A 22,500-nucleotide genomic window follows, 5' to 3' on the forward strand; every position below is an offset into this window, starting at 1 on the left:
TGTGTGTGTGTGTGTGTGTGTATTTAACATTGAAGGGCAATTGAACCTGAAATACTGGATTGAAGTGAGCCCATTGTATTCTTGTATAATTGATATAGCCCATTTTATTCCATTATATCGGCTATAGCCCATTCCAGTAAGACAGGCGTGTGTGTCCCTGTATGCTTATCCACTAGTCTCCCATGAGAGCTTGTCAGCCAAAACACACCAGGATGCTAAAGACATTCTCAACCCTGTGTGGACTGAAGGGTGTTTGGCAGTGTGTGTGTGTGTGTGTGTGTGTGTGTGTGTGTGTGTGTGTGTGTGTGTGTGTGTGTGTGTGTGTGTGTGTGTGTGTGTGTGTGTGTGTGTGTGTTAAAGACATTCTCAGTCCAGTGAGGAGAGTCTCACCCATTTCCACCAAGAGCATTATCACTAGCCCAATACCTCACAGACACGCTTCGCTGAGTTTGGGCCCCTTACCGGGTGTGTGTTTTTATTTGACTATATGAAAACATATCTATTCAAGGCTAAAATCATGGGAAATAATACCATTGAAGTTTTACATTTTACATTTATTTCCCAATATTACTCTTATGTGGTGCATATACGAGTGCAAGACAGACTGATCAGCCATCGTAAACAGCTTCCTCCTTTCAACAGTGAATTCAGAATTGCACATGAACATTCTACAACGCTCTGAGAGTCTTTATGACATCACAGAGAGAGCTCCTGATTTCGGGAATTTTAACGTGTGTGATCATATTCCTCAAAATCAACAGCAGATGCATGACTGCTGAGCGAATAGTTAAATAAATAGTAAAAAAAATAGCACAGTAAACATATATTACAGTGTTTCAAAAGAGTAGCAATTCAGTGTGTTCCCAACATAAAATGTTTTGTGTCTGCAGTTTAGCACTTCTGAGACAAACAAACAAATGAACAGGGAAGAAATATCTTCAACATAACAATCTTAAAGAGGACATAAAGCCCACCTGAGTGGTCTGTGGTGTAAAGACAGTTGTGTGTGGATTTATGCCTGTGCTTCAGTCGACAAGGTTTGTGTCTACTGCAATCAAGTACTGGAACAAACAAATAAACAAGCAACCAAAACTTGAGAGTGTACACAAGGGAGATCCCTGAGCGGTTAGAAAAAGTGTGTGTGTGTGTGTGTGTGTGTGTGTGTGTGTGTGTGTGTGTGTGTGTGTGTGTGTGTGTGTGTGTGTGTGTGTGTGTGTGTGTGTGTGTGTGTGTGTGTGTGTGTGTGTGTGTGTGTGTGTGTGTGTGTGTGTGTTCCTGTGAGTGCTAAGTGCAGAATAAGCATCCCACTGGGGGGCCTGTACAGCAGTAGTGAAGGACACTGCACAGGGAGAGGTGTTTACAAGCAGAGTAGAGAGAGAGAGAGAGAGAGAGAGAGAGAGAGAGAGCGAGAGAGAGAGAGAGAGAGAGAGAGAGAGAGAGGGAGAGAAAGAGAAAGAGAGAGAGAGGGAGAGAGAGAGAGGGAGAGGGAGAGAGAGAGAGAGAGAGAGAGAGAGAGAGAGAGAGAGAGAGAGAGAGAGCGATAGAGTATGTGCGCTTGTGTGTGTGTGTTATTATGTGTGCCCGGCCGGCCGGGCTGTGAGAATATTGACTGCTTGTATTGGACAGAAGGTGTGAGGGGCTGGGCAGCTGAGAGGACGTGTATTTGTTACTCTAACAACCAAAACTGATAACCATGAGGGAGAGAGAGAGAGTGCCTGATGCTCACATCTTCTCACACCTTTAAAGGGGGATTCAGAGTCGCGCGTTCACGGAGGTTCTGCACAGAGAAGCAGCCACCGCGCCCCCCTGTGCAGCGACAAAACGACTCCTGGCTGCAGTACACGCATGTTTCTCCCAGGCTGAAATGTCCGTGAGCTGAGCTATGCTTGAAGACGGTGATTGGTCAATGCGCTTACTGCAGTCCGGGGGGAACTCAGCCCTGATAGGTCAGTTGTGTTCTATTCTTCTACCCTACCGCGGAGGTTTGAAGGAAAACGAAAAACACGATGCAGTTGACTTGGCAGGAAATCACTGGAGTTTACTTGACAGGGAGAAGAGAAACTGTTTTTTTATTTCAGTAGAACTACTTCCAAAAAATCAATTAGAAATATCCATAAAAGGCCATCATGAAAATGATATGTTTGTAGTATGGTAGTCGCAAAGAAGCCTCTTTGTTCTTTTGTAGAAGGGCAGCTAGCTCATTAAAACAGGGTTCGCTAATGTCCTGTAGAGTTTGAATGGGTTTGGCTGACAGTTGCTAAGCTAGCTGTTAATTAGATAGGCTATCTATTGTATTTAAAAATGGCTTTTGTTTCATTTAACCACCTCAACTGTAAAACATGAATAAAGAGAGAATCTTGTATGCTATCATCCATATCTAATTACGCCACAACTTTTTAAATTAATAGCAAGAAGCCTCTTTGTTGATTTGTAGTGTGGCTAGCTTCTAAAACAGGGTTCGCTAATGTCCTGTAGAGTTTGAATGGGTTTGGCTGACAGTTGCTAAGCTAGCTGTTAATATGGCCATTAGATGTATTGTATTTAAAAACGGCTTTTGTTTGGCATTTTAACCACCTGAACTGTAAAACATGAATAAAGAGAGAATCGTGTATGCTATCATTCATGTCTAATTACGCCACAACTTTTTAAATTAATAGCAAGAAGCCTCTTTGTTAGTGGTAGAATTACGTTTCAGGTGGCTATTCAACTAGCTTTGAGTTTGTAATGACTGATTTAGCTGGCTAGCTACTACTAGGCCCCAGGTGTGAATGGCCATTCATGCTGTCTATTGTCTTTTAAAATGGCGTTTGTCTTTCATTTAATCTCATGTAATACTTGACCAAAAAGAAACTGATGTTGTACCATCTAATTATGCCCCAACTTTTAGAAGTAGACTACTAGTGGAATATTACGTTTTACATAGCCAGCTGGTTAGCTTTGTGATTCATTCTAGGGACTGGGCTCAACTGAATGAGTTAGTTCGCCCCCTGTTGTCACGGAGGTGAATTGACGTCATTAAATTCTCAGCGGGGAAAAAAACACCACGCCCTTTCCTGCATGCGCACGCAGGGCGACTATGAGGAATACACATCCCGCTGACAGTACGTCCATGCTGTACCCCAAGTCAGCACAGCATGACTATGTATCAGGCTTAACAGGCCGTCAATATTACCATTCAATGCTGCCTAAGAGCAGGCTATAAGCCGTAAGAGGCAAAAAGAGAGAGAGAGAGAGAGAGAGAGAGAGAGAGAGAGAGAGAGAGAGAGAGAGAGAGAGAGAGAGAGAGAGAGAGAGAGAGAGAGAGAAAGAGAGAGACACAGAGGCAGACAGAGAAAAGGACAGGAAAACTGTCAGAGGGAGGGAGTGAAATGGATAGAGAGAGGGAATAAGGGAGGAGGTTGATACACTAAGTGCAGAGTGAGAGAGCTTCTCAGAGGGTACAGCCGAGTCCCTCTGTATGCATGCAGCTCTTTCAGCCAGGCATGAAACCTATTGTGTGGTTTATTCATGCAAAGCAGGCACGCATGCACGCACACACACACACACACACTCATTCACAAAATGCAGTACGGACAGCGCATGTTTAGTAGTATGTGTCCGCGCTACTCTTGACGGAGGTGTGTACTTGTCACGGTCTCTGGGTGTTTGGAGAGGGTCTTTTGTGTGTGTCTAACCGCAGAAATACACCAGCGGCGATGCGATTCAAGCGACAGAGTGTAGCAGCAAGCGATACAAGCGATTGAGGAGACAAGAGTATGTCAGAAGGCAAAGCATTCAAGCATTCCCATTGGCTGTGGTCGAACCGCGTCATAGAAAGTTGAAAAGATTTCAACTTCAAATTGTCGCGCTCGTCGCGCAAATCGCTCTAGTCTCCAGAATCGCTTTTGTCTCTTGACTCAATACAAAGTCAATTACTTCCGTCGCTCGACTCGCTCAGATCGCCGCTGGTGTATTTCTGCGGTAATAGTATAGTATAGGTGTGCAGATGAGTGTGATATTTGTCTGCCCTGCTCGTGTAGAAGTGTGTGTGTGTGTGTATGTGTGTGTGTGTGTGTGTGTGTGTGTGTGTGTGTGTGTGTGTGTGTGTGTGTGTGTGTCTAATAGTATAGTATAGGTGTGCAGATGAGTGTGATATTTCTCTGTCCTTTAGTGGAGGTGTGTGTGTGTGTGTGTGTGTGTGTGTGTGTGTGTGTGTGTGTGTGTGTGTGTGTGTGTCTAATAAAGTATAGGTGTGCAGATGAGTGTGATATTTCTCTGTTCCGGTATATTGGAGGTGCAGGTTTCAGCAGGCCTCGTGTTAACACCATTACTGCAGCCTGTGGCCTTCTCCCATGCCTAGTGTCAACACATTTACTGTGGCCAGGGGCTTCAGAGCATTCAGAGCAGGCGCTAACACCATCGGTGTGGCCTGTTGCCTTCATGTCAACTCAATGCAGTGGTCACAGTAGCCCCAGCCAGGCTAGGGCCGCTCACAGCTTTGACTTGACCTGAAGAAGGTCGGAGGACCGAAACGTTGCATTAAAGTTTGTTGATGGAATGGACAGTGTGCGGGATTTCTTTGCACTTGTCTGACAACCCCCCTGGGATAACATCCTACGCACCTGCCCAACTACAGGGGTGTGCAAAAGCGTTTTTGTTGATCTGGACAAAATCATCTGAAGTGGCCCATGGGTGCGCCTCTCCGTGTCAGCGAGCCTGCCGTAGCCCAGGTGGGTGGTGGGGGACGACGACAAAGGGGTCTGCTGTCCAGGGCCCAGTGAGAGAGGAGGCCCGGAATTAAGTTGAAGAGGAGCACTCAAAGTTTTTCCCCCCCGCGCACCCAAAGTTATTTATTTTACTCTAGAAGTTGAGCACACCTACTGCTACACTTGACGCCCAGAATTAGGTTCTCATTACTTTGGGTTGGGGGGGCCCTTTCCGATGACTTTTGTCCCGCGCCTGGCCAAAGCTGTCAACTGCCCTATAGGCAGACACGCAGGGGCGATTCTAGGGTAACGTGGCGCCCAAAGCGAAAATTCAAAGGAATGAACATTTGAAACAAAATTGCCACTACCGTAGTAAAGTGTGAGCTGTTATTCACAATATTGGGGCTTGGGGGTCCCAAGCGGCTGCCTGCCTAGCCTGGTGACAAGATGCACCTCTGCAGACACACCACCCCACACCACACCACACAACCACACCACATGACTGTGGCTGTGATTATCAACAGCCAGCCAGGCAGGCAGTGGACTGCACACATCGCCACACAGGAGGAGTGCGACATTTCCTTGTGCTAGGTGTGGGGCGTACACGTCTTCACGCCTGACGCAGGAGATTTGCCACTGGCATTAACAACTGCTTATGTGATCACAGGTGATTTGGATGGCTAATTATTTTGGACCCCATTACAAGTTAGGTGGACGACAGCACAGCTTACTACACTCCCTTCCCAGAGGCCGCCAAGGCAGCTACTGAAATGAAGACAACGCAGATCTGCTGCTTAACTGCACTGATGAAGACGACGATTTCAGTCTCAGTATTTAGTGTATGTAGACTAGATATGTGTAGGCTGTACGTGCTGTAGGCTATGGCTATCCTTCTGGATTAATCCTCACCACTACAAATCTATGGGACTATAAAACAGAATATTTATCAATATTTTAAATCAATAGCTTTCTTTTTGACATATTCTGTTCTAATACCTCAAGTAGTCTATTTTGCTACACTGAAGCTCAGTTGAATCAATGTCACGTACAGTACATGGTATCTCCTGTGACAGACGACAATGGCAGTTTAGTACAAGGGAGTGGACTGCAGAGTTATAGGCCTACTGCTATTCACTACTCATCTCCCCTTAGGCAGAACAGAGGCCGTATAATAGCACAACCCAGTCAAGTTCTTTTGCTGGACACAGCACACAGTCCATCGATTGTTGACAGACCAATTTCATATGAAGTTATTGAAACAACACATAGTATTTGTATGAGCGAAGTGGCACAACGCAGTACATTTAACCAAACAGGAGCCGGATTTCTGTGGAACAGGGAAGATGTCCTCTGTTCTGTCAGATAAGCTGACAGAGGGGGGAAATGGGTCAGTTTTCTCCGGACCAGGGATGGAGCAATGTGGGGCGAGGTTATGAGTGGGGAACCTATGGCCAGGTGGCCACCTCCAATATAGGTCCAAAGTGCAGTGGGGAAATCCTGGTTTGTGTTCATAGTAGGGCCATTGGCCTTTGGCCTTTATACAACTTGGAATAGCCCTTCGAATGAAAACGGTTCCTCACCCCTGAGTTAGGTGTCCAGTCAACCATGTCTGAATCAGCTTTTCGTCACTGTGGTGTCTGTCTCTCCAAACATCCCCACATCTCTACTACTGTCTTCCTCTGCCTCTCTGTACATCAGCTCAACACAACCGCTGTCTCTGCCTCTCTGCACTGTACATCAGCTCAACACAACCTCTGTCTCTCTCTCCGTACATTATCCTCTCTCTACCTCCCTGTATAAGCACCTCATCAGTATACATAGCTCTACCTCTCTCAGCCTGTCAGTACATCGGCAGCCTTGTATCACCACCACTCTACTTCTGGAGGTGTCAGTCTTCTTGCCATTTGCTTTCATTGGTGTGCCAATGCCCCCCCCCCCCACCCCCCACCTCAATGTCCTAACAGCTGCCACTACACTACACTACACAGGCCTCATGGGCCACGCAGGATCAGACACTGAACCCCCCCGCCCCCTCATAAAGTCCACCCCCCACCGTGGGCCGACGAGAAATCTCACACCTCGGGTTGCCATTAGCAGCCATGGAGGCCTTGTGATGGCCTAATAGGGCACTTTGGGGCAGCAGGCCTCCTTAAAGCAGAGCCCAGCCAGGAGGAGGGACCTGGGAGGGACACCATGACTGCAGCCATATACATACACATACACAGGCTGTGTATACAATACATAGACAACAACCACAAACTGTACATAAGTGTTTCTCAACGGGGGTGCTACAGCCCCCCAGGGGGCGTTGAGGAGCCCAAGGGGGGGGGCGTTGAGAAGGATACAGCTGAGTGGGGCGGGACTTAGTTCCTATTTGGTCGCATTAGTCTACATCATTTTTCAATACTAAGGGGGGCATTGGCAGGCTTATGATGAGGTCAGGGGGGCGTTTGGAGGCTTATGATGAGGTCAGGGGGGCGTTTGGAGGCTTATGATGAGGTCATGGGGGCGTTTGTTCAAAAAAGGTTGAGAACCACTGTTCTACATAGACACCAGCCATACACATAGACAGGCTGTGTATACACAGGGTGGATTCCAATATGCAGACTTCCGTCCTCCCTTGCTCACTTGCCTGCTTGTGACCTCATGATGACGTCACTGACGACAAAAAAATAATTCAATATCTTGCAAAAGCTCAACTGTAATGTCATTTCCTCATTTGCAATCGGGATGGTGAATGAAGAACAGTCCCTCAAAAAATGTTGTTGTACCTAGGCTGACAGAGGGGAAACTTCATTGTTTTCTCCATGGAGGCAGGGTGTCAGCAAAATGCGAGGCCACAAGCACAAGTGAAGAACTGGAGTGTGCATATTGGAATGCATTCATAGACAACAGCCATATACCTAGGATTCTTTCCATTATCTTAACTCCCGACCTCTCTTTTTTTTGCTTGTGGCGTCGTGATGACGCCGCAAGACATCAATGAATGGCGACAGTTTAATTCAATATATGTCACAAAGGTAATTTGTTTCCTCATTTGTAATCGAGATGTTGAATGGGGAAAAGTCCCCCAAAAGCTGCTCTGGCTAGGCTGACAGCGGGTAAACTTAATAGTTCTCTCCAAGGAGGTGGGGTGTCAGCGAAACGCCACAAGCACAGGTGGAGGACGGGAGTCAGGACACTGGAAAGATCCTGCACAGCAGGGGTGGGTTACCTATGTTTCGGGGGACGTTTATGTCTTATCCGGCTCTCCATGTAATTTTAATGTTTTGCAGTTTCATATCAAATCACATTTTTGTGAAGAAATCTTAGAAATTACATTTGAAATACAATTCAGTTATATTGTCAGGGGACATTGTGAAGGTGGGGTCTGTTGTAAAGATGGCCGCCTTCAACAGAGGCCTAAAGTGTTAAGGGAAATCCTGTTTTTTGTTTCTTCACAGTACCGCTTTTGGAGGACTTCATATATTTCAAGTGGCCCCTCGAATGAAAAAGGATCCTCATCCCTGAATCAGGAGGCCTCATAGGGCCCAACTCAATCTAGCACCTCCTCTCCTCTCCTTCTGCTTGTGATCTTGCCATGTGAGGCAAGTGGTTAACGACAGAATTTTAATTCAATAACTCACAAAAGCGCAATTCAAAAGGTCCTTTCCTCATTTGCAAGTGGGATGTTGAACGGGGGAAAAAGGGTCCCCAAAAGTTGTGCCTAGGCTGACAACTGGGAAACGTTTTCTCCACGCCAGAGAGGCGGTGTGTCACCGTAGCATGAAGGCATCAGCAAAAGGACAGGATAGGAGGTACTAGCTTGAAATGTATTTATAAGAGGACACTAAAACACTGCAATTTATGAAGTGAAGAGAAAATCTGAAGTGCTCAGGGAATTGTTCAAAAAAATCTTGAAGGTGTTCTTTGGTGTTGGGGAAAAAAACAATATCTTGTCAAAAAAGGAGTCCAAGGCACTCTTCTTGTGGAAAAATATTAAAAAGCCTTTATTGAAACATGGCTAATAAGTTTAAAAACATGGGAGCAGAGACCCACGCGTTTCGGCGCAAGCCTTCTTCAGGGTACTGCTCAAACAGGAATTCCTAATGATATACATGTTGAGTAACTCGAGGTCCGAGGTCATGGGTGGAGACCGTCTTATCAGACCCCCGACATCATTTGAACGGTATGCCGTTTCACATGAAATATGACACGTTTTGTTAAGAAATGTTAGAAATTACATTTGCAATACAATTTATATTTACCGGTACATAGGCCTAAAGTGCAGGGGGAAATCCTGGTGGACGTATAAACATTTGAAGTGGCCCCTCGAATTAAAAAGGTTTTTCCACAATGTCCTAGGAGATGAGGAGAGAGAGAGTAAAAGACAGAGAGGGAGACAGTGTGTGTGTGTGGGTGTGTGGGGGAGGCAACGTGTGTGTGTGTGTGTGTGTGTGTGTGTGTGGGTGTGTGAGTGTGTGTGTGTGCGTCAGGGGCAGACAGGATGCACATTTGTCCTCCCTCCTCTGTAAGAAAACAAACCTCTGGCTGGAGTGTGTCTGGCAGAGGGGGCAGATGCCAAATTGGCAGCACTTCACATCTCTCTTCAGCACTTCATAAGAAACTTCTGGAAGCTGCTAATGAACCTTAACAGCACCTCTCTCACTCGCGCCAAGCACTTCACACCAACCTGGAGGACATGACAACACACACACACACACACACACCAACCTGGAGGACCTCACAACACACACACACACACACCAACCTGGAGGACATCACACACACACACACACACACACACACACACACACACACCAACCTGGAGGACATCACACACACACACACACACACACACACACACCAACCTGGAGGACATCACACACACACACACACACACCAACCTGGAGGACATCTCTCACACACACACACACACACACACACACACACACACACACACACACACACACACACACACACACACACACACACACACACACTCACACACACACACACACACACACACACACACACACACACACCAACCTGGAGGACATCACAACACACACACACCAACCTGGAGGACATCACAACACACACACACACACACACACACCAACCTGGAGGACCTCACAACACACACACACACACACACGCACACACACACACACACGCCAACCTGGAGGACATCACAACACACACACACATACAAACAACATGGTGGAGATCTTTACACATGTACCCAACCACGCACGCACTCAGTTACAGGGTGGTCTTGGGAAATAAAGCCGTGTGTGTGTGTGTGTGTGTGTGTGAATACATGTGTGTGTAAGTAAAACACAGAGGAAACTAGAAATGCACTCAGAGAGAGTGCAGACCTCTGCCAAGGAAGCTGTTTGATAGAACATTTGACTATGTTACGCCCTTTTCTCCCCCAAGTCTTTCTGCCTTCTTTTTGTGGAGTTAGTAACTCTAATATCAACATGTTATATTTAATAACATATTCACCCTATCCCGTAATGATGAAGAATCATTAGAAAGGTCCTGGTTCCGAATCGTGATCTGGATCACTATCAAAATGTAATCACTTGTTCCTTTGGTCATTTCCAACAACTCCAGAGAGTTTCATCCAAATCCGTTCATAACTTTTTGAGTTATCCTGCTGACAGACAGACAAACAAACAGACAAACAGGCGGAAAAACAGACAGAAAAACCAACGCGACCGAAAACATAACCTCCTTGGCGGAGGTAAAAAGGAGAAAGTACAGAGAATAGCAAGAGTCAGAGCAAGAGCAAGAGAACGATAGAGGTAAACCACAAAGACACAGGTAGAAGTATATCAAGTTTATTTTTGGTTGTGACAACTTTAATGCAGCAAGTGAAACATTGGGAAGGAAACAGCCCATCCCATCCCGTCTCCATGGTAACAAGAGCCAAACAAGAAGGCCAGAGGTCACAGCCATGCCAGATTCCTTAGAGAAGCGCAGCCCAATACAAAACAATATCTTTACACTCAAGAAAACAAAAATACAAACAAAACAATCCATGTTAGGCAGAAATAATTGGCATATGTTTTTTTTTTAATGACAAAGATTTTATAAAGTAGTTTTAAAAAAAAAGTAAAGTTAGACAGGTTTTTTTTGTTGCTTCAGAAAAATACCATTTAATATCCATCTTCTCATAGAAAACAATCGGTAAAAACACATTCAAATGTCTTGTACGGTTAATCAGTCAATGTTGTAGAATTCATCCTCTTTTAATCTTCTCCAAAATAGATTTGTGGGGCTTTTTTGCGTATCACTTCACATTTTTCCTTTCACACACATTTATTTATTTATTTACTTCTTTATTTTAGTTTCCTGTGGAGGTTAGGCAGCCTCGTGTTCCGAATGAGATGACTCCATGACGATATGTACAAGAGTGTTCTAGAACGCTGGAGATGCAGAGAGAAGGTTTCTCCTATAGAAAACCTAGAAAACCATGGAAACCATGATGGTGACAACAGGGATGTAATGATGATGAGGAGGATGATGCTGGCACTGTGGTTCTCTCCTTCCTATGATATACTACCAGCACCCATATGCAGCTACTCGACACTGCCATCATGGCATCCCCTCATGAAAAAAAAGAAAAAAAAAATCAAAACAAACAAACAACAAAAACAAAACACACAAACAAAAAAGAGAACAAAAATGAAGGCAAAATAAAAAAATACAAAACTGCCACCCAAACGAAAAATGAAAAACGAACAACCCGAACGCCACCCGTTCCATCATCTTAAGACCATGAGCAGACCAGCAAGCAGGTGAGTGACTGGTGGACACAGAGACATGTGGACATTGAAACATGCTGCCTGCACTGGTGAGTAAACGTGTGTGTGTGTGTTTGTGTGTGTGTGTGTGCGTGTGCGTGTGCGTGTGCGTGTGTGTGTTTGTGTGTGTGTGTGTGCGTGTGCGTGTGCGTGTGCGTGTGTGTGTGTTGGAAGTGGCCGAGTGGCTGTCGTGTACTGTGGCACTTTTTTTGCTGGATTAGTTACAGTTAAATCAACATGGAAACATAATAAGTAATTACACACATAAACCAACAGCACATAATAGGATACAGCATGGCAATAGGAGATGACAGGTCATGCTTGGCCAACACACACCTGCAGCACAGCACAACAACAAGAGTCCAGCCATGCCCACAAGCAGTGGCAGAGAGAGAGAGAGAGAGAGAGAGAGAGAGAGAGAGAGAGAGAGAGAGAGAGACAGAGAGAGAGAAAGAAAGAGAGAAAGACAGAGAGAGATAGGGAGAGAGAGGGAGAGAGAGAGAGAGAGAGAGAGAGAGAGAGAGAGAGAGAGAGAGGGAGAGAGAAAGATAGAGAGAAAGAGAGATAGGGAGAGAGAGAGAGAGAGAGAGAGAGAGAGAGAGAGAGAGAGAGAGAGAAAGAGACAGCGAGAAATAATAATAATAATACAAAAATAAGCCCTTGTGCTTCTTAAAACATGCACAGCTGAGAAACAGCCCGGACAGTGGCTGTGTGTGTGTGTGTGTGTGTGTGTGTGTGTGTGTGTGTGTGTGTGTGTTGCTCTGACTGTGAAGCCAGAGGTAGTTCTTTGGCCCTGTGTAAGTGCTGCAAAAGCTGCTGAGAGGAAGAGAGAACGCAACGCAAGTCTCTTTCTTTCTCTAAAGACTCATGTCCATCCGCATCCATGTCCCATCACTGCATTTTTATGCCCACGTCTTTGTCCCCCAGTTGGCTTATCCTTTTAGAGCTGCATGTCTGTCTGCCTGTCTATCTATCTGTTGTATTGGTCCATATGGTCTGTGATCTCTCCATCATTCTGTCTGTCTGTCTGTCTCCATCTCTGGTCTGTCTGTCTGTCCTCTGGTCTGTCTGTTTGCCTGTCTCTCTCCTCCTGTCTGGCTATCTGTCTGTCTCTCGTCCTGGCTAGATGGCCATCTTGCCCTCCTTGTCTGTCTGTCTCTCTCCTGTCTGTCTCTCCTCCTGGTTAGATGTCCATCTTGCCCTCCTTGTCCTCACATCATCTCGTCCTCCTCCTCCTCCTCAGATGTCCATCTCGTCCTCCGTCTCTCCTCCTCCTACTCTGTCTCTCCTCTCTCCTCCTCCTCAGATGTCCATCTCGTCCTCAGTCTGGTTAGATGTCCATCTCGTCCTCCTCCTCCTCGTCCTCTGTCTCGCTCTCCAGAGAAGACTCCTGGCTGGACGTCTCCTGCACCTCCAAAGCTGGCTGTGGCAGCGTGTCCTTCTTCACATTGGCAGCAGACTGGGAAGCCAAAATCACATTCTACAGAGAGGGACAGGGGAGAGAGAGAGAGGGAGGGAGACAGAGAGAGAGAGGGAGAGGGAGAGAGAAAGAGAGAAACAGACACGGGGGCATGGAGAGAGAGAGAGAGAGACAAGGGACAGGGGATAGGGAAATGGAGGGGGAGAGAGAGAGAAATGGAAGGAGGGAGGGAGAGGGAAGGAGAGAGAGATATATAAAGAAAGAGAGAGAGGGGAAGAGGGAGGGAGAGAGAGAAATGGAGGGAGGGAGGGAGAAAGGGAGAGGGTGAGAGAAAAAGAGAAACAGACACGGGGGCATGGAGAGAGAGAGAGAGAGAGAGAGAGAGAGAGAGAGGGAGAGAGAGAGGGGAAAAAGTAAGGGAGACAAACAGAAACAAGGCAGAAGGAAAAAGAGTTAATGTGTTTGAAGAAACAATTACTGGTAACATGTGGAAGACACACGTGTAAATCGTAAATACGTACATTATGTAAACGTGAGAGGAGGAAAAGACATGGAGGTCAAGAAAGCAGAAGAACAGGAGGAAGAGAAATGAAGAGAATGAGAACTTAAGAGAATGAAAGAAGAAAGATTCCCGGAGAGAGGAGAGGAGAGAGACAGGAGGAGAGAAAAAAGAGAATGAGCAGGACAGACTGAAGAGGAGGATAAGAGAGAGAAGAGACAAAAAGAGGAAAAGGGAGAAAGGGAGGAGAGACATGTGAGACAGGAGGAGAGAGAGAACAGAGAATAGGAAGATAGAAAAGAGACAGCAGAGCAGGAGGGAAAAGAGAAAGCGAGAGAGAGAGAGGAGGACAGGAAAGGAAGTGAGAGGAGAGACAGAATGAGAGAGAGAGAAGGAGAGAGAGGGAGAGGGAGGGAGAGAGAGAGAGAGAGAGAGAGAGAGAGAGAGAGAGAGAGAGAGAGAGAGAGAGAGGATGAAAAAGAACAGAGAAAGGAACAGGAAGAGGAATAGTGGCATGCGTGTGTGTGTGTGAGAGTTAGCCTGACCTTGAGCCTCTGCTTGGTCTCCTGTGAGATGCTGCCCCCTGGTGTCTTGGTGGGGGAGAGCACGGTGGGGGTGCTGGAGGTGCGGGGGGACAGCAGCGTGGGGGTGGGGGGCGTCACCGTGATCTCCGGGGGGAACTTGGCCACCGCCGAGGGGATGAAGAGCTTGGGCATGTTGGGGGGGATACGGGAACGCATGCGGCTGGGGTCCGCACACTGAGGATGCTGCTGCTGCTGAGAGGACTCCCCTGATGCACACGGCTCATCTGGAGGAGGAGAGGGGGACGGAGGGAGGGAGAGAGAGAGAGAGAGAGAGAGAGAGAGAGAGAGAGAGAGAGAGATAGAGAGAGAGATGGGAGGGTGGGAGAGAGGGAGAGAGACATACAGAGAGAAAGGAGGAGAGAGAGAGAGAGAGAGAGAGAGAGACATACAGAGAGAAAGGAGGAGAGAGAGAGAGAGAGAGAGAGAGAGAGAGAGAGAGAGAGAGAGAGAGAGAGAGAGAGAGAGAGAGAGAGAGAGAGAGACATACAGAGAGAGAGAGAGAGAGAGAGGTTTTACAATATTGTCAACATTATCAGATCATTTCACAACCTGACAATCCCAAGTCAGTCCAAAAGAGAACTGGACCAGTTCCCTCACCCTCATCTCAAACTGACTGAGGCGTACCCAAAACTCTGAGTGCTCAGGAACCAGGAAGTTTGTGGTTTGTGATGCAAAACTGTAAAACTGAACGGTGACGGCAGCATAGACATCAGCAAGTTAATCTGGCTAACATACTGGTACACACAACCCAGTATAAATGCAAGTCCTTCAGTGTTAAGCAACTCCGAACGTAGTTGGTGTGGGGACGGGCAACAGCACCAGGTTCTAGTCGACCTGAAAACAGCAATTGTAGGGCACATTTGGTCCCCATGTAATTTGTGTGTAATCACACACACACTACCTGTGGTGGGCTGTGAGGCGCTACATGTGGGCGTCTCATTGCTGCCCCAAGTGGCCGCGTTGTGTGCCTGCAACACCGAGGCCATCTTCATCTGGCGACACAGATGAGACTCCTGCTGTCTGTAGGCCAGACCCTCAGAAACACACTCCTCTCCTACAACACACACACACACACACACACACACACACACACACACACACACACACACACACACACACACACACACACACACACACACACACACACACACACACACACACACACACACACACACACACACACACACACAGATGAGATAATAAATATATATATATAAAGAGGAAATAATGAGAACACACACACACAAACACACACTCACAAACTAAACTAAACTAAACATAATGTCAGGATTCTGCCCTGGGGTAAGGCCAGTTCAATCATTAGTCTAGTAGATTCTCTCGAAAGAGGAATGTCTTTAGTTGTTTCTTGAAGGCTGCAAGAGAGGTGCTTAGTCTTGCTGCCTCTGGGAGACTGTTCCACCACTTGGGAACCACAACGGAGAACAATCTTGACTGGGAGTACCTAGAGCGACTGGATGGCAGAGCCAGACGGCTTGTGCTGGATGAGCGCAGATCTCTTCCAGTAACATAAGGCGTTAGTAGGTCCTTCAGATAAGCTGGGGCCGTTCCTGTGATGGTTTTGTAGGCAAGGGTCAATGCCTTGTGCTTGATCCGGGCGGCGATCGGTAACCAGTGCAACTCAATAAATAGAGGAGTAACATGGGTCCTTTTGGGTTGATTGAATATCAACCGTGCCGCCGCATTCTGGATCATCTGCAGAGGCTTTAGCGCACAAGCAGGTAGACCTGTCATGAGTGAGTTGCAGTAGTCAACGCGGGACAGGACCGTGGCCTGGACCAGTCGTTGTGTAGAATATTGTGTCAGCACAGGTCTGATATTCCGTACGTTGGACATCTGGATTCGACAGGTCCGGGTGACCGAGTTGATGTAGTTGGAGCATGACAGCTCATCATCAATCATGACGCCAAGGTTTTTGGCGACTTTGCTTGGGGTCACGATGGTGGAGCCTATCTTGAGGTTGATTTTGTGACTGAGTGTCTCTTTAGCTGGGATCACCAGGAGCTCTGTCTTGGCCAGGTTCAGCTGTAGGTGGTGGTCCTTCATCCATGTTGACAAGTCGGTGAGGCAGGCAGACTCCTGTTGTCTGAAGGCGAGTCACTCAGACACACAATCTTCCCCTAACACACACACACACACACAGATGAGCCAGATGAGACTGGATGCATTATACCCAGCCCAATTTGAACTAAATTCTATTCATCTGTGTGGCCATAAATCTCCAGAAAAAAATGCCCAACGTCCTTTTTTTTAACTTTCAAATGGTCAACTTAAACAGCCCAAATGGGCAGAAAAAACGGCCAATATGGCAACACGGTCAAGAGGTCTTTTATTGAAGAGGGAAGAAATGGGATTTAAGTTTTCACATTTGAAAATCCTTCCATTACATTAATTTCATGGTACAGGAATGTTTCGACTGTGAGGTTGTTCAGTTGCCTGAGCAGTATTTAACTGTTCATAAAAACAAATGTACTCTAGCAGAGACCTCCCAGCGTGGTGTAATTTATAAGATTTGACAGCAGATGGCGCCAGAGTATGCACTTCTGATAGGGGGAACAGCACCTATGTAAGTGAGGTGTGTGTGCGTGCGTGCGTGCGTGCGTGCGTGTGTGTGTGTGTGTGTGTGTGTGTGTGTGTGTGTGTGTGTGTGTGCGTGTGCCTGTGTGTTGGCATTCTTAGTAGCAGATGTCCCGGGCTAATGCCACTATTCTACTGAATTAATGAATAATTGTCAACTTAATTTACAAGCAATGAACATGCTGCTTCGATAGTCCAGAAAAGACAAAAGGACATTTTATTTATACAATAGAGGCATTAGATGTGGTTGTACCAAAGGGTTTCCAGGGTCCTTTCACCATCTCTGTTGCCTGGATATCTGCTACTAAAATATGTCATATATCACATGTGTGTGTTTACACTTGTGTTCCATAACATCCCTAGGTTTTGTTATAGAAAATCTATTCAACTCCAAATTGTGTGTGTTATTTGTATTTTTTAAAGGGACACTGTGCAGGAAATGGTCAAAAAAGGTACTGCAACTATGCTGCTTATTGAAATTGGGCTGCCTATTGCCAAATTTGATCTTTATATGAAAGTTTAATAAGTATTAAACAAATAATTTCTAGTATGGTCCAAGTACAGTCATTTTTGCAGCTAAAAATGACTATTTTTGGAAATTCAAAATGGCGGACCATGGAGAAGATCCCCCTTTTCATGTATGAAAAGTGCAATTTTTCCAGTCATAATGAATACTTAGAATTTGATGCTGGTGGTAAGTATTCATGAAAAAGGTAACATTAGTGAATGGGCAGCATGCATTATGGAAATAAACAACTAAAAATCTCACACAGTGTCCCTTTAACAAAAGGTCTTCAGGTGCGAGCAAATGGATTTGTACATTTCTTGTAGAAAAGCTGCAGTCGACTCTGAATCTTGTCTTTATTTTAGTCCTATACAGCTAACCCACTAAAATGAAAAACAAGGATTACAGTCGAGAGTGCAGCCTTTCTATAAGCTGTAATAGTCTTACATATACAGTATATCACGAAAGTGAATACACCCCTCACAGTTTTGCAGATTTTTGAGTATATCTTTTCATAGGAAAGCATTACAGAAATTTGACTTTGACACAATGATTAGTGACCTTTCTCTCTCAAGAGAGATGAACAGACCAAGGATATGGATCACTGGAACCATGTCGTGTGATCTGAAGAGACCAAGATAAACAAATTTGCTTTAGATGGTGTCAAGTATGTGTGGTGGTAAACAAGTGAGTTTTACAAAAAAGGTGTATCCTCTCATAAGCCAAGCATGGTAGTGGGACTGACATGGTTTGGGGATGCATGAATGCTGTCAACATTGGCAATCTGAAATACACCTAAAAGAAACATGCATGTCAACATGCACTGTGACTACTGAAGCAGATCATGATATTCTCCATAGGATTGCATTCAAATCTCACACCAATCTATTTAAGCCAGATGCAGACTCAAAATTTAAAAGTTCAATGCAAAGAAAGGTTGAAACACACACTGATGACCTCCCTTGTCATCCCTTTTCATTTCGTTTCATTTCGAGACGATTCGAGCCAACATAGCCCCTTCTCTACCTGATTTTAATCTGGGGTGTACTCACTTTTGTGAGTACATGTTCAAACATTAATGGCTGTATTTTGTTTTTTTCTGAGTGAACAAGAAATTTAAGCGGTTAAATATGTTGTTAAAAGGTCACTAATCATTGTGTCAAAGTCAAATTTCTGTAATGCTTTCCTATGAAAAGATATACTCAAAAATCTGCAAAACTGTGAGGGGTGTATTCACTTTCGTGATATACTGTATACAGCTGGAACACTACCAGGGAGTGTATAATCCGTTCAGGCTTGCTGATAAGTAACTTGGCCATTTGTTTGTGGCATAGCTGTTGTACTGCTACTGCTACTTTGAAACACACACCGACGCGCATGCACACAGACACACAGACTGCCAAATAGTGCCCATCACACACATGGCCACGTGCGCACGCACAAGCATGCATGCATGCACAAAGGCACACACACGCGCGTACATGCACGCAAACACACACGCGCGCACAAAGGCACACACACACACACACACACACACACACACACACACACACACACACACACACACACACACACACACACACACACACACACACACACACACACACACACACACACACACACACACACACACACACACACACACACACACACACACACCTGAGCAGCCAGCCAAATAGTGTAATTAGCTGCATGGGTAATCACCACTGCACTAAAGAGAGGAACATTAGCTAATGAAGCATGGCTCTCTCTGTCTGTGTGTGTGTGTGTGTGTGTGTGTGTGTGTGTGTGTGTGTGTGTGTGTGTGTGTGTGTGTGTGTGTGTGTGTGTGTGTGTGTGTACGTGATCGTAAATGCCTGGGTTTTGTACAGCTCAACATGCATGAGTGTGTGTGTGCGTATGTGTGTGTGTGTATGCTCGTGCATGTGCGTGTGTGCGCGGGCGTGTGTGTGTGTGTGTGTACGCGTGCATAAGATGGGAGGAGAGCAAGAAAGAAAAAGATCTCCATGCCGACAACTATTACGCAACACTCCCTAGCGGATACACCCACTCAAGCACTCTGTCACTCTCCCTCTCACTCTCCTACACACACACACACACACACACACACACACACACTGACAGAGTACCTTCCTCCCCCTGCCCCCCTCTCTCTTCTTCTCTAAGAAACATGTTCAAATCTTCAGCAGCCATGAGCGTCTTGCTCTCTCTGTCCAACACTTTCTCTCGCTCTCTCTATCCCTCTATCTCAGTCTCTTTCTCCCACCCCCCCCCGCATCTCTCTCTCCCTCTCCCTCCATATTCATTCGTCTCTCTCTCCCTCCAAGTAAGCTGTTGCTATCAGTACTGCAGTTGTCAGTCAGGTAGTCCAGAAAGGTAGACTGTTGCTATATACACATGCTGCACATAACGCTGCCCCTGCGCATTCAGCCAAAACGACAACAACCACCAGTGCTGCAGAGAACCCCTAACACTAGGGGTGTAAATCACAGCCTTCATGACGATACGATACCGTATCGATTTCTTAAATCAGGGATTTGATTTTTTTTTCTCGATACTTAAGAATTCTCCACGATACGATGCGATTCGGTTCGATTAGATTTTTTCCAATGACTTTTCCACTACTACTGTGTTATGGAGCTACTACTGTGTTATGGAGCACAGGGGCCAGCGATTCGATTCTTTTAGATTCTTAAGAGTGCCCCACGATACGATGCGATTCGATTAAATCGCCGGCCGATACTTCCGGTACATTTCGATTTTATTTACATCCCTACCTAACACACTGTCTCTCCAGACAAACACACTCTCTCTCTTCTCTCCACTCTGCCCCTGCGCACTCAGCCAAAAACAACAACTACTACTACTGCTGCAGAGAACCCCTAACACTCTCTCTCTCTCTCTCTCTCCCTCCCTCTCTCCAGACAAACACACTGTCTCTCCTCTCCACACGGCCCCTGCGCACTCAGCCAAAATACTCAGCCAACTACTACTGCTGTATTCGGAGTTGCAGAGAACCCCAGAGAACCCCCACCGCTCTCTCCTCTCCTCACTGCCCACCCCTCCCCACCGCTCTCTCCTCTCCACACTGCCCACCCCTCCCCACCGCTCTCTCCTCTCCTCACTGCCCCTACACTACGCACTCAGCCAAAACAACTGCTGCTTCTACTGAGTTGCAGAGAGCCCCAGCACCATCCCCTTCGCACCCCCCTCTCCTCTCCTCTCCTCTCCTCTCCACACTGATGCTGCCAGTTTAGTCAATACAGCTACTGCTGATGTCCACAGCTTTTCTCTCTCTCTCTCTCTCTCTCTCTCTCCCTCTCTCTCACGCTGCCCCTGTCTGTCCAGTCAATACTGATGTTGCTGTTGCTGCCCTCTACCTCCCTCTGATAGTCTCTCTCTCTTCTAGAATCTTCTGGAAGCCGCATTCTAGAATGGAGATCCCTGTAAACCCCCCTCCCCTGCCCAACGGTCTCCCTCTCAAGCCCCCCACTCATCGACAGCTCTCTCCCCCTCTCTCGCTCCATTTCTTCTCTCGCTCTCTCTCTCTCTCTCTCTCTCTCTCTCTCTCTCTCTCTCTTTCTCTCTCTCTCTCTCTCTCCCTCTCTCTCTCTCTCTCTCTCTCTCTCACTCTCTCTCTCTCTCTCACTATCTCTCGCACTCACTCTCTCTCTCTCTCTCTCTCTCTCTCTCTCTCTCTCTCTCTCTCCCCCTCTGATACTCCCTCTCTCCAACACTGGCCCTGCCAGTTCAGTCAATAACACTGCTGCTGCTGCTGCTGTTGCTGAGGCTGCTGCCTTTGTAGGCTACTGATGACAGATGAAGTCATCCACTAGCCTCACGCCCCCACACCATGGACACTTGCACACGTACACAACCATGGACACTGGCACACGTACACACGCACACAAGACGTTAACGCCCACTCCCCTCCTGCTCAATACGCACACAACCATGGACACTTGCACACGTACACACGCACACAAGACGTTAACGCCCACTCCCCTCCTGCTCAATACGCACACGCACACATACACACATGCTCATAAACCCACACTGCACTGCTCCTCAGCCTCTCCATCCAGGTTGCCTGGGTAACGGTTGCACGACTCCAGCGTGATGCTGATGCTGACAACACAAAGCGGCCCTCACACACACACTGACACCTCACCCACCCACACACACCTCATCTATAACACACACACACTGACACCTCACCCACCCACACACACCTCATCTATAACAAACTTCTACACACACACACACACACACACACACACACACACACACACACACACACACACACACACACACACACACACACACACACACACACACACACACACACACACACACACACACACACACACACACACACACACACACACACACACACACACACACACACACACACACAGAATGACGACCCACCCACACCTCATCTAACCGCCCTCCCACCCACACCTCATGCATATCTGAGTGACTGTGCGTGTGTGCAGGTCTTTTCCATAGTAAGCACCGCACCGCCCAACACCCCTCCTCTTATTCCTCATTCTCAGGGGCTACCACACCACACCACACCAGAAACTCTCTCACCTTATCTCCTCTCTACCACCAACCCTTCACTAATCTATCGAAACTACTACTCCATCGAAAAACCCCTGCGATTCAAACAATGACAGCTCTTCTCTCCTCTTTCCAACCCCCCCCAACAAAAAAACGTCCCGTTGTGCTCTCCTCCTCTCCTGCCCCCAAGTCCTCCAACAGTCTCCTTCTGCACACCCCCCTCCCCTCTCCTCTCCTCCTCCTTTCCCCTTTCTTCACCTCTGTACCATCTTCTCTCTCGTTCTCCTCACCTTACCCGTCTGTGTGCTCTCCCTCTCCTTCTCCTCCTGTCTGCCTTCAACCTCCCACACACCTGTGTTCACTCCCCACTCCTCTCTCCCCCAAAATCTCCTCTTATATTCCCATCTTCATCCTCTCCTGTTATCCTCCAACCTCTCGTCTCCTCTCCTCTCCACCTCTCTCTTCTATCTCATTTCTTCCACCAACTCTTCTCTTATCCTCCCAACTCCCTCCTTCCTCTCCTTATCCTCCCACCCCTCACTCCTCTCCTGTCTTCACCACCTCCTCCTCTTCCCCATCCTGCCCTCTGCTCTCCTACTCCCTCCTGTCCTCTCCTCTCTTCACCACCTTTCTCCTCTACTCTAACCCTCCTCTTCGCTCCTCTCCACCTCTCTCGTACCCCCTCCTCTCTCCTGTCCTGTCCTTCTCCTAATCCTCTTCCCTCTTCTCCCTCCATCTCTCTCATCTCCTCTCCTCTCCTACTCTCCTCTCCACCTCTCTCCTGTCCTCTGCTCTCCTCTCTTCTCCTCCTCCATCTCTCCTGCTCCTCCTCCTCCATCTCCACTCACCTCC

At 46.9% G+C, this 22,500-nt stretch overlaps 1 protein-coding gene across 1 annotated transcript in view; it reads right to left on the reverse strand.

Moving 5' to 3' along the window:
* Nucleotides 1-11,977: 11,977 nt before the first annotated feature.
* The window catches only part of cabin1 (calcineurin binding protein 1), a 110,892-nt gene continuing 100,369 nt past the window's right edge, over nt 11,978-22,500 (reverse strand). The window contains exons 39-42 of the mRNA XM_063195899.1: nt 22,497-22,500; nt 14,884-15,036; nt 13,944-14,206; nt 11,978-12,959 (exon numbers count right to left, since the gene is read on the reverse strand). The exon at nt 22,497-22,500 is cut by the window's right edge and continues 558 nt beyond it. Coding sequence (XP_063051969.1) covers nt 12,810-12,959; nt 13,944-14,206; nt 14,884-15,036; nt 22,497-22,500 — 570 coding nt within the window. The 3' untranslated portion in view covers nt 11,978-12,809. The remainder of the gene's footprint in view (nt 12,960-13,943; nt 14,207-14,883; nt 15,037-22,496) is intronic.

This window comes from Engraulis encrasicolus, chromosome 3, assembly GCF_034702125.1.
Source record: "Engraulis encrasicolus isolate BLACKSEA-1 chromosome 3, IST_EnEncr_1.0, whole genome shotgun sequence".
In the NCBI taxonomy this organism is placed as follows: Eukaryota; Metazoa; Chordata; class Actinopteri; order Clupeiformes; family Engraulidae; genus Engraulis; species Engraulis encrasicolus.